At 38.6% G+C, this 12,340-nt stretch overlaps 3 protein-coding genes across 18 annotated transcripts in view; 1 reads left to right on the top strand and 2 right to left on the bottom strand.

The window, feature by feature from the left end:
- Window positions 1–12,340, top strand: part of Wdr62 (WD repeat domain 62) — a 227,182-nt gene that overhangs the window by 77,814 nt on the left and 137,028 nt on the right. The window lies entirely within an intron of this gene.
- The window catches only part of LOC143907335 (uncharacterized), a 181,526-nt gene that overhangs the window by 33,648 nt on the left and 135,538 nt on the right, over window positions 1–12,340 (bottom strand). The gene's annotated exons all lie outside the window — the stretch shown is intronic.
- On the bottom strand, window positions 1,496–4,288 carry LOC143907299 (uncharacterized). Of its 5 annotated transcripts, none has more exons than XR_013259826.1 (5): window positions 3,672–4,288; window positions 3,407–3,596; window positions 3,035–3,146; window positions 2,304–2,416; window positions 1,496–2,214 (listed from the first exon to the last, which is right to left on the bottom strand). XR_013259826.1 is itself a non-coding variant. In XM_077423982.1 (3 exons), the coding sequence occupies exons 1-3, from the start codon at window positions 3,880–3,882 to the stop codon at window positions 3,116–3,118; spliced, it is 432 nt and encodes a 143-aa protein (XP_077280108.1). In that variant the 5' UTR covers window positions 3,883–4,288; the 3' UTR covers window positions 1,496–3,115. The 5 variants fall into 5 exon arrangements, 1 of the variants encoding a protein (XP_077280108.1); XR_013259828.1 differs by having other exon boundaries at window positions 2,333–2,416; XR_013259825.1 differs by having other exon boundaries at window positions 2,304–3,146.

Raw genomic sequence — 12,340 nt, 5'->3', positions numbered from 1 at the left:
ATATAAAAGAATTTTTATTTTTCACATTTTTGCAATTTGTTTTATGTAAAATTTTATATTACTCGTACTATTGAGAGATAATTATAATTATTTCATATAAAAGGAATACATTTGAAGCGTGTGTTGCGAGTCAAACGAACAGTGTAGATCTCCAGACGTTGATCCCGATAAGAGACCAACATCTATGACACACTTTGCAAGAAGTGCGTTTGTCGGTTTTTTACTTTAAACAAAGAAACATTTTTATTTTTATGGGAGTAAACGTTATGAAATCAGGAAAATAAGGAACTGAAAGTGGGGTTATTAAATAAAAAAAAATAATTACCGTTATAAATTTATTTTGTATTTTTTGAAATAAAATTTTTAAAGATTAAACAAATACGTGACATGAAAGCGTATACATGTGGGTGTGCGCATATGTTGTGTGTTTTTATGTATAATAATTTTTGGGTATTGTTACATATATGTATAAAGTCATTATATAGTTTGAATATTTACTAAAAGTATACTAATTTTATTGTTACGATTTTATTCGGCTATTTCAATTGTAAGATATTGCGAGCGGAAGAGAAGAATATGTAATGAGACAAGGACGAAAAGATTCACGAGATTTCTTTTAGAACATTACGGAGTAAGGACGAAAAAAGTTGTGGAAAAATCTTACTTAAGTTAGGAAGAAAAATTTATAAGGCTACAGATTGGCAAAGGAGACAATTCAGACATTAGAGTTCTGGATTTATTTTAACTTATATTTCTTCGCGGTTTACTAAAATTGAATTTATTTAGGTTAATTTATGCGCCTGTTAATTTTAATTTTTTCAGAGATTTATCAACGAACTTAAAATAATAATAATAGAAATAATAATATAAGAAAAAGATTTGTAAGGGAATTAATCATGGAAAAAGTTGGTTAGAGGACAGTGAGTGAGAGACAGGATGCCACGGATTTGACCATTAATTGATTTAACACACTAGCTCGTATAATATTAAAAAAAAGAGATAAAGAAAGAGGATAACATGGGTTTTAGTTGCTGATCCTTTAAGGTGGTTCGGCCATCAGAGCCATGTTAAAGAAAAAATTTTGAATAAAAAATATGTTACAAAGAAAACCTAAATACACTTAAATTTTTAATTTTGAGAAGATCTGACGTCTAGCTTATGAGATATTAAATCTCAAAGTTGGAATTTTTAACATAAGTTTTATGGGAAATTGTACCGAAAACATACATTTTTCGAGAATTTCACTGACTATCTGTAAAGAAACAAGTTCAAAAAACTGAAAATAATATTGTTTAATTCTTTTAGCACTTGTGTTAAGTATAAGACAAAACGACGTTAACGTGTAATAAGACCAAAAATTTAATCAAAACTTTATGAATTGTCGCGTTTCTTGTCGGCCTTTCGATCAGCTGTGCGCGCCGTGTAGTGTTTTCTTTCCACAGCACTGTTCTTTTGCAAGCAAATCTCCAATTATCGAAATTATTTGTTACTTTCCATTATTTTACAACGTAAATACAATACATAACCTTACTCAAACACACGGCACTGGCGTGATAGCTGTCTACAGCGAAGAGATGCAATATATGTCGCGACATTTCTTTTGTACAAATGTCAACTGAAGTCAAATCTTGAACTGTTTACATTTATCAGTAGATAAATTGATACATAATCGAATGAAAAGTTACATTATAAAACCAGTAATTATACAAGTGTCTAGAATATATGCATAAAAATGTTTTTTCTTAAAGAAAAATGTAGGCTTTATATTAAGGAGGTTGAAGCAGTTTGGTCAATTCTAGATTTTCGTTTGTAAAAAATATATATGATAGTATAGGATCTACCGCATGTGTGAGAATTATTTCAGATTTATTGACCATCCAGAAGCTGAGATATTAATTTCCAAAAATGCGTCGTTTTACATGGGGTTATATGGAGAAAGCGTTGACGGCGATGATTGATCCCAATTTTTTTTAATATCTATTTTAATATCACCGATGATCGTACCAATCACAACGCCCTCCTCCTTAAGCATTGGATTCTTCGCGAAAATTTCCACAGCCATCGAGGCTTCCATAGATTTTGAACTGCTAGTGTGATTCAGTCGACAGTCATGATCTTCCGGTGGGTGACCTTTCTCACAGAAGATACACCGTTTGTTTCTAGTTGCATAGCCGATAACTAATTTATTCTTGGATCCGATCCCGATGGCATGAGCTGAAACACGTATATAACACAAATAGCTACGAACCAGAGAAAAAAATAATAGTGCTATAAATTATATATCCGCAATATTGCAGATTTACCAGTAAGACTATTATAGCTTCGACCCGACCTTTTCTTTTGCCATCCGGCTTCGTATGCAGCTTTTAACTTTACTATAGAATTTTGTTCTTCTGGGCTTTCCAAATCGTTTGATCTAGGGGATATGAAACATAATATATTAAAAACATAATAAATTCTAATTATCAAGTGAAAGCATACACAAATCTATTCAGTTCTATTATTGAGCATTCTGGGATAGGAAAAGTCCTTCCGAAAATTATAGGAACGTCGTTGAAGTACCTAGTAAAATGAATACAAAATAATCAGCCGTTCTAATAAAGCGAGAAAATAATGTAACAGCTACAACATATTCGTTGAAATTAGAGAGAGTCATACAATCAGATTTTAAGCAAATAAACACAGATGTTCGAGATTTGGGTGTTAAATATTTGAGACGAAACGATCACTTCAAATATTTACCATCAGAAAAATTATTAACGCATTCAAATATAAAGCAGCAAATAAGTAAAAAAATTGTACCAACTTTATTAACGAATTCTACGTTACGACTCTGGAAACCCTGAAAGCGAAATCAAAAAGCAACATACAGCAAAGTATACGAGAGAAATTACAATAATTATACATCTATAATGAGGTCCTATGATCTAATATTTAATATTCATCCGATATAATAAGTAAAAGGCATCCAGTTAGCAACAACGACAAACACTTTCATCATTACACTATGCTACAGCTACTCATTACTCAATACATTTTTAACCGCCACGATGTTTTCAGTGGTACTGCTCTTTGGGTCCTTGGTTCGATTCTGATCAGTTTTCATAGGCAGATATTACATGAAGCATCTACAAGTTCTAAAAACCCTGAAATAAATTCACGTTCATTTATTAAATTTATTCAATAATTAATGTAAAATAGTTCTCAATGGAGAAGTGAATTTTTATTTATTTTTTTCTGTTTTAATTGCATTAGTGCAACGCAGATGAGCTTTTGCTTCTGCGCTGTTAATTGCATATGTGATACAATATTTTTTACAATAATTTGTTATCAGATTCTTTACGCTTTTTTATAAAGTAACGTAGCACATAAAAATAGTAATAAATAAGAATTAAAGTTTCCTTACGACATGTCAGCTAACATCAAATCCTTTTCGAGTCTCAATGCTTCTCTGCAACTTTTACATGCTAAGTGCTCCATCGATTTGCCCACATACCGTTCATTCCGCTTAAGCAATGTGTTACTAATGATAGGAATATTAAGTATCGACAAAATCGTGTTCATGTGTGTATAACCAATGCCTGCGTCAATCATAGCTAAAACATAATTTCGAGAGTAAATAACAATGCGCACACAAGATAAATTTGTTTTTTTTTTTTTATGTTTCTTACCGAGAGCACTTTTAGCATTCACGTCGTATTGAGTGCAATTGCCGTCCTCACGCTTTTTGTAGCATTTACTCGATTGAACCTCATGAAGCAAGTGGCACGTGTGACATCTCACACGAAAGATACTGGCAAGGCCGATGACATTTTCGTTTTCAACATACTGAAACGATAGTGGAGCGTCACAAACCGGGCACCACATTTCTTCTGCTAACATTTTAATTTCGACGACACGACGCCCATCGACAATAAAGTCCTTCGAATCCTAGTTCTGTATTTTACGTCTCTTACACGCGTTTTTGACATTTTCCTTTCACTGGAGTTTCTTTTTCGTAGAAAACCTTTTGTTTCTGTCACGGACACGATCATCTTTCGCGGGCATGTTTACGTTTAGCGAGCGCCGCATATGTGGCTCAACACAGAGGCGAGCACTGCTACCAACCTCATAAAAGTGCAACGTTGCCAAGTTTCAATCGTATTTAATATAATCGACGGAAAGTTATTAAAAAATCGACAGCTTATATAATTATCAAGGGAGCTACCAGTAATAATCATTACCAGCTGGTTACCCGGGCTTCACCCCGGAGAACATATGTAAGATGACACGCAAATAGTCTCTCTCTCTCGCTAGAGCGTAGAGAGGAGAGCGAGAGAGAGCGAGAGAGAGAGAGAGAGCAGCGAGAGAGAGGCGAGAGAGAGAGAGAGAGAGAGAGAGAGCGAGAAGAGAGAGAGGAGAGAGAGATCTCTCTCTCTCTCTCTCTCTCCCTCCCTCTCTCTCTCTTTCTCTCTCTCTCTCTCTCTCTCTCTCTCTCTCTCTCTCTCTCTCTCTCTCTCTCTCTCTCTCTCTCTCTCTCTCTCTCTCTCTCTCTCTCTCTCTCTCTCTCTCGGTGAGTACAGCGTGCACGTCTGTTTTGTCGTTCTTGCTTTAAACCAGCATATCTCTGTCGCAAGCTGCCTTCGGGCAATTCTGTTACAGAATCGAGCAGGTCTTTTGTTGCTTGTTAAGATTGGTGTTACATCTTTCTTTCCTTGCAACCGCTGTCTTCGGCATTCTGAGGTGAAATATTTTTTCTTATCTAACCTCACTCTTGCCTTATCGTCTTGGATTATGGGGACTCTTGCTGCGCATGCTCCTGCTTCTCTTATCTCGGTGCTTTCCTGATCTCACACCTATCTTGCGCATGTGTTACCATCTGAAGGCTTCTGCGCGTATTGCTGCTGTTTACCATCCGAGGCTTTCTGACGCTTTACTATCTGCTACCTGCGCGGTTGACGTATCCCTGATCTCTTCACGGCTGGCTTAGCGCATCACTTATGCAGTGCTTTAAGTGCAAAAAGTCAATAGCGACTACTGTTGCTGTATGCGAGTGCAACAAATCGTTTCACCCCGGTTGCATTAAGATTTTTGCTTTGACCAGATACGCTGATCACTGCTGTAAAGCTTTGGCAGCGCAACAGGACTTACCGACTACACCGCTGGCTCATAAGTGTACGCAATCATTAAATTTTGAAGATATGGCTACTCCCACGGATACAAAGTCACAGTCTATCGATGCAATGTTTTTGTCTATAATGTCAAAGATTGAAGAATCTGACAAAAAAATGACTGCTCTTATGGAGGATTAGCGATCAAAGACCGAAGAATCTAACAATAAACTGACCGCTTTTATAGAAGACCAGCGTGAAATAAATAGAGAGATCAACGACAAACTTATCAAATTAAATTATATCGCTGAGACTGTTGTACATAACTCTCAGCGCATTACCATGCTGGAACAAGCGAGTTCAGCCCAGGCGCGTGACATACAGACGCTGAAAACAGCTCAGCCCAGTGCGCATACCGAAGAAGAAAATAAGCTCATTGCATCGGGACTGCCGGAGGCGTTGTCGATTACTCCAGCAGAGCTTGTCAACACCATACTTAGTGCACTGGATTGTCGGAATCTCTCCAGCCACGTGATTGACGTCAGATCTATGAAGCGCAAATTGCAGCCTGGTGCAACTCCGAGCCGTCCCTCGAATGCGGGCAGCTCGGGATCGATCGTAGTGACCTTGTCATCAAATGCTGTCCGGGATGCCATTATCGCGAAGAAGCGTGCAAAGCGAGTGCTTAAGCAGCGTGACGTATGCGGCAATGACTCGGATCGCAATTTATACATAAATGAGATGCTGCCCAAAACCACGTACGACTTGTTGCAGCATGCCAAGCGCGTCGGCAAGGAGAAATCCTATAAATATGTCTGGATAAAGCAGGGTTGCATATGTATCAGATCTTCGGACGGAGCCCCCATCATCTATATTAACTCTATGGAGAACCTGACCGACTTGGTTTGACTGGGTCGAGACAGGCATATAGCGTCTTCAGTTATTACGAATCGCTTAACTAAGTACTCTCGTTTTAGCATAGCACAATTCAATACCAACTCCCTTCGCGGTCATATTGATTTTATCAGGCTGCAGTTCAACGCAAACCTTCATGATATTATTTCTGTGTCAGAAACATGGCTTAATACTGATATTTCCGATGACCTGGTAGCGTTGGATGGATACTTTTTGGTTCGTCATGATTGTGTGGGTAAGAGAGGTGGAGGAGTGGCATGCTATGTGCGCAACACACTCAAGGCCAAGGTTATTGCTGTTTCTGCAGGAGTGGAAAACGCTCCTGAGTACCTCATTATCGACATTCGCCTGCCTAACAACGATGCTGTATTGTATGCGTCCATCTACAGAAGACCAAAGGGTCTGCTCTTCCATGATTTTGAAGAGGCACTCATTGAAGTTATGCACTCATATAAACATGTTATCGTCGGTGGCGACCTAAATTGCAATCTTCTTTCCACTAACTACGAAGCGGGATACCTCCGTGAACTAATGTCTAGCATGTCAATGACCATCGTGCCCTCTGGTGCCACGTATCACATGGCTACTTCTGACTCGTGGCTTGACGTCCTGGCGGTGGATGACGACGAGAAGGTCCGGACTTTTATTAAATCTGAAAGCCCGTTTATAGCTGGACATGACCTTCTCGAACTGACTCTTTCTCTGGGGTCTGATGTCGTCGCTGAGCGTGCTATGTCGAGACGAGGCTACAGGAGTATGGATGTGGGCGAATTTCAGGACCATCTGCGAGCGATCGTGAGTGGCACTGCCTTCTTGACGCGCATTCGGGCCATTGCCGGGGGGGGGGGCCAGACTGGGGTCGACGATCTCTGTGCGATGCTGTTGGGGACCTTGGTTGAGGCGCTTGATCTGCATGCTCCGATACGAAAATTTGTAGTCAGGAGGCCCCCTGTGCGGTGGCTCCACTGAGGATCTTGTAACCCGGCTGCGTGAACGGAATAGACTATACAAAAATGCGAAACGTTCTAAGGATTTACTGGCCTATGCTACTTATAGGCTCTTTCGTAATCGGCTAAATGAAGATATCAAGCGAACAAAGAGTGAGTTCCAGTTCAGTGCCTTGATAAGGATCACTGATTCAAACAAACTATGGAGGGAACTAGCGCGTCTCGGACTGGTCAAATCGACGTTAGTTTCTCCTCTGCACTTCTTTACGCCTGACCAGCTGAACACATACTTTGCTTCAGTTTATGATGCTCAGCTGCCTTGCATTTGGGTGGACTTTGTCTCGGCTACGGCCCAGGCTGTTAGTCCGTCCTGGCGACCGGAGTTTAATTTTTCTACAGTGACGCCTGGTGTTGTTTTTGAACTTTTGGCAGATGGACCCCCTTACTCTTATGCGTCGGGTTCGGATGGTATACCGGTGTACGTTATGCGTGTTGCTTGGTCAGTCATGGGCCAATGGCTCGTGGAATTGTTTAACAGATCACTGGAGCTTTCCTTATTTCCGTCTGAATGGAAGCGCGCGTTGATCCGTCCCCTCTCAAAGGTCCGCATTCCGTCGTCTCCGTCTGACGCGAGACCAATAGCCAACTTGCCTGAGTTGTCGAAGATCCTCGAGAAAATAGCGGCCTCGCAGATTATACAATATCTTGAGGAGCACAATCTCTTAAATCCAAGACAGTCTGCATACAGACCTGGTCATAACACCCAGGCTGCTCTCTTGCGAGTCTGCGACGACATAAAGAAAGGTATTGACGAGGGGTTAATCACTATCATGGTGCTGTTTGATTTCAGCAAGGCTTTCGACATGGTCCCGCATCTTCGACTTTTGATAAAGCTGAAAATGTTAGGCTTCTCAGACGCCGCTCTGAAGTGGCTCTTCTCGTATCTAACTGGTAGGTCTCAAGCCGTAGTGGATGAGACTGGTGAACTTTCCTACTGGCTGCCTACGCTGTGTGGCGTACCCCAAGGCTCTGTGTTAGGCCCTCATTTGTTTTCCCTCTACGTAAATGATATAGGCAATGCCTTGTGCTACTCGGATCATATGATATTTGCAGACGACATTCAGATTTATTACAGATGTCCACCCGCTTGCATTCTTCAAAGTATCGAACTTATCTCCAAAGATGCCAACGCTATCTTCGATTATGCTCGATCAAATGGTCTCAAACTTAATCCGTCAAAATCCAATGTCATGATATTTGGTAACAGGGCACATGTCAGCAATATAAACCTTGATAATCTACCGGATGTCATTGTCGACAATGTGCCCTTGTCATTCGTGACTGAAGTGAAGAATTTGGGGGTGATCGTCACATCTGATCTCTCTTGGAAGAGGCATATTTCGCTTGTCTCGCGCAAAGCTCACAACGCGTTATATAAAATTAAGTTTAATAAGAGTAGTCTTTCCACTGCATTGAGAGTAAAGCTTGTAGTCACCTTGGTCTTGCCTCATATTGATTACTGCTGTTTAGTATATCATGGTTTAACCAAAGAGCAAAACACTAGACTTCAAAGACTTGTAAATTGCAGTATACGATTTATCTTTAATCAGGCGTGACGTGCATATTAGTCCGTATAGGCGGAAACTAGGCTGGCTCCTAGTTGAAAATAGAAGGCTTTACTTCCTCGGCTGCATGATGTATAGAATCATCCACATGCGTTCTCCATTATATCTGCGCGAGCTCTTTATCCCGCTCGATCCATCGCTCAGGAGATCGGAAAGACATGCCACCTCTTCACAGGCATTCTACCTACCGGCTCATAGAACTGTCACTTATAAGAATTCTTTCCATATCTCGTCCATATATTTCTGGCAGTCATTACCATCTAGTATTACAACGGCACCTTCGTTTACATCCTTCAAGAGCCTTCTCCGATCATTCCTTTTTGAATCTGAATCTGAGCCTGTACCGACATAAATTGATTGAGAGCATATCGTAGGTTTAAGTATTATGTACATAGTGTAAAATATTATATTACCGTTACTTTGCAATACATGCGTCTAATAGTTAAGTAATAAATAGATGGGCTTGAATACTACAACCATTAATTGAGTCATATCAACTTTCGCTTAATTCTGCTTTTATTTGTATTCTTGCGCAAAGTCATAAGTAGCATGTTACTTATGGTTGCCCAAAATAAATGTATTATGGCTATGTCATAAATTTGCCCCATAGCATATGCTCGGGCTTAATAAAGATTATCTATCTATCTATCTCTCTTTCTTTCTCTCTTTCTCTCTAAAATGCTGTAAAATGAAAAATACTATTTTTAATTAAACCAATTTCCAAAAAGATACCGGTTCTCAAAAAATCGGTAACAAAAAATTATACAGTTTATAGCACTCTTCGGGAAATTCTACCCCTGTTTTATATACAATTTTTTAAAATTTGATCAATTATTTCCCGAAAAATTCGTCAAACTTTTGATACCGGTTTCCAAAAAAATCGGTAACAAAAAATTATATACTTTATAGCACTTCCCGGAAAATTCAACCCCTATTTTATGTACAATTTTTTGAGATTTGGTCATTCAGAACCGGTTTCCAAAAAGATCGGTAACAAAAAATAGTACACTTTATAGCAGTCCCCGGGAAATTCTACCCCTACTTCATGTATAATTCGTTGAAATTTAATCAATTATTTCCCGAAAAATTGGAAACATTAAAAAAAAGCCGGTTTCCAGAAAGATTGGTAACAAAAACTATACACATCATGGCGCTCCCCGTAAAATTCTACCCTTACTTCATATACAATTCTTTAAGATTCGGTCAATTAATTCCCGAAAAATTGAAAAAATTTTCGTACCGGTTTCCAAAAAGATCGGTAACGGAAAATTATACACTTTATAGAACTCCCCGGAAAATTCTACCCCTGTTTCATACTTAATTCTTTGAGATTCGGTGAATTATTTCCCGAAAATTTGAAAAAATTAGAAAAACCGGTTTCCAGAAAATCGGTAACGAAAAACTATACACATTATAACACTCCCCTGAAAATTCTACCTCTGTTTCATATACTTATACACATATATAATTCTTTGAGATTCGGTCGATTATTTCCCGAAAAATTGAAGAAATTAAAAAAACCGGTTTTCAGAAAATCGGTAACGAAAAACTATACACCCTATAGCACTACCCGGGAAATTCTACCCCTATTTCATGTACCCTTGATAAAAATTCGGTCCATTAACGAATGAATAGTTCGCGGACAGACGGACGGACGGACGGACGGACGGACGGACAGACAAACAGTCGGGTTTTATATAATAGTATAGATTTTATTTTATCAACGGCAAAATATATATTCATGCCATTTTTAAATTGAAATAATGAGCAATACCACAAGTTTTCAAGTTGGCACTGGCAAAAAAGTGTTTTGTTTTTAGTTAATTAAAATATAAAGATGCATAATATGATACTTTTACTATACGTTTTATGCAATAGTAGCGTATGGAGAATAAAATGATACCTAATACAGATTTTTTAATGACTTAATAAAAAACTTTTTTCTAAACCGTCAATTGACTCAACTGGACTTCAGGCTTCAACCTCCTTAACTCATATGGTACTAAAGAACCACCTTAATAGAAGAAAAAAAATGTTACGAATCTAATCGTTAATTTTAATTAGCTAACTTAGTTAAGTAATAGCTTAAAGAAAAGTAAAGAAGTAGAAAAAGAAAACAAAATTGAAGATCTCTATGAGTAAAACCGAAAGAATTGGGAAATTGCTGTTTATAGCGAGATAAACATATAGTGAGACTCGTAGTGAGATTTGTTCTGAACCTCAGGAAGCGGCTGCTTTTTGTAGTCGAGAAAGAAATAGATTTATTAGTTGATGCGTCATTAGGTGCTGACACGTAACCTTTCTTTTCATAAAAGAATAAAAACTGTCTGCAGTAGGGTAACTCCGGTATATACGCCGCAGATAAGGGAAACTTAATTTATCGAGTACTATTTACTATGTTTAAGGCAAATGAATTATACCAATAAAAACTTTATACTGTCTGCTACTATAAAAAAATAAGTAGAAACTTGCACATTGCTTCTTCATAGTTTTTAAGTAGGCAAGTAGAAACTTGCACATTGCTTCCTTATAATTTTTAAGTGTACAAATTATAAATTTGAACATTACTTCCTCACAATTTTCAAGTATGCAAATTATAAATTTGCACGTTGCTTAATCAACATTTTATTTCGCTCATAAAGCTTCCTCTTATGAGGAAGCTATTTTTTTATGTATAATTTATTAGTAGATATTTATTAATTTGGCTTCCTCATAGAGGAAGCTTTATGAGCGAAATAAAATGCTGATTAAGCAACGTGCAAATTTGTAATTTGCATACTTGAAAATTGTGAGGAAGTAAATGTTCACATTTATAATTTGTACACTTGAAAATTATGAGGAAGCAATATGTGCAAGTTTCTACGTGTCTACTTAAAAACTATGAGGAAGCAATGTGCAAGTTTCTACTTGCACACTTTTTTACTGTGATAAGCTTTATTGCGAATATCTATACTATCAAGAGACACGGTAGTGTCTCGCGCCAAGTACACGCGGAGCGAGACCGACCGTGACTCTTTTACGCGACGCGACGGGTTGCGAGTACCCGAGATGTTGAGATCTCGATAACGAGTGAACGGATCAAGTTCTAAGTAGGCTTGATCGATAGCTTGGGGTCCAATTAGGGGGGGGTTTCTCTCATAATATTCCGCTACGTGCCTTACGAGCGGAGATATTGCGACGCAAAGTCCAAATGTGAAAATTTATTTTTAAGATACTCCTCCTCCTCCTAACGCCGCGATCTATCAGAGAAACGTCACTTTCACTTTTTCGACGCTGGCGGCGCAGGTATCGCCAGTTTCGATATCGCGCGCGTATTTCGAAATTAGGTCGATAGACTTATCGGTCAGAGGAAGATTTCTATTTAGGTAAATTAGGTATATATATAATAAATATTGAGTCAACGGAAAAGAAGGTTCTCTACGCTTGGCAGAAAGTGCCGCTAGGGAATTTTTAAGTCGATTCTTATGAATCAAGCTTGAATTTGATGTCTATGTATCCCAGGTTGCCGATGACGAGGTCCAGATAGTGCGCTTTATAGTTTTCGGTGTCCAGGTGTAATAATACGTTGAATTCGATGTCTACGTGTCCCAGGTTGCCGATGACGAGGTCCACATAGTGCGCTCCGTAGTTTTTGGTGTCTACGTGTATTAATATCTTGAATTCGATGTCTACGTGTCCCAGGTTGCCGATGACGAGGTCCACACAGTGCGCTCCGTAGTTTTCGGTGTCTACGTGTATTAATACCTTGAATTCGATGTCCACG

This window comes from Temnothorax americanus, unplaced genomic scaffold (assembly GCF_048541705.1).
Source record: "Temnothorax americanus isolate GAGA-0224 unplaced genomic scaffold, ASM4854170v1 Scaffold8, whole genome shotgun sequence".
Classification (NCBI taxonomy): domain Eukaryota; kingdom Metazoa; phylum Arthropoda; class Insecta; order Hymenoptera; family Formicidae; genus Temnothorax; species Temnothorax americanus.
Note: the sequence above shows the minus strand (reverse complement) of the source record. Positions and strands in the feature narration are given on the sequence as shown.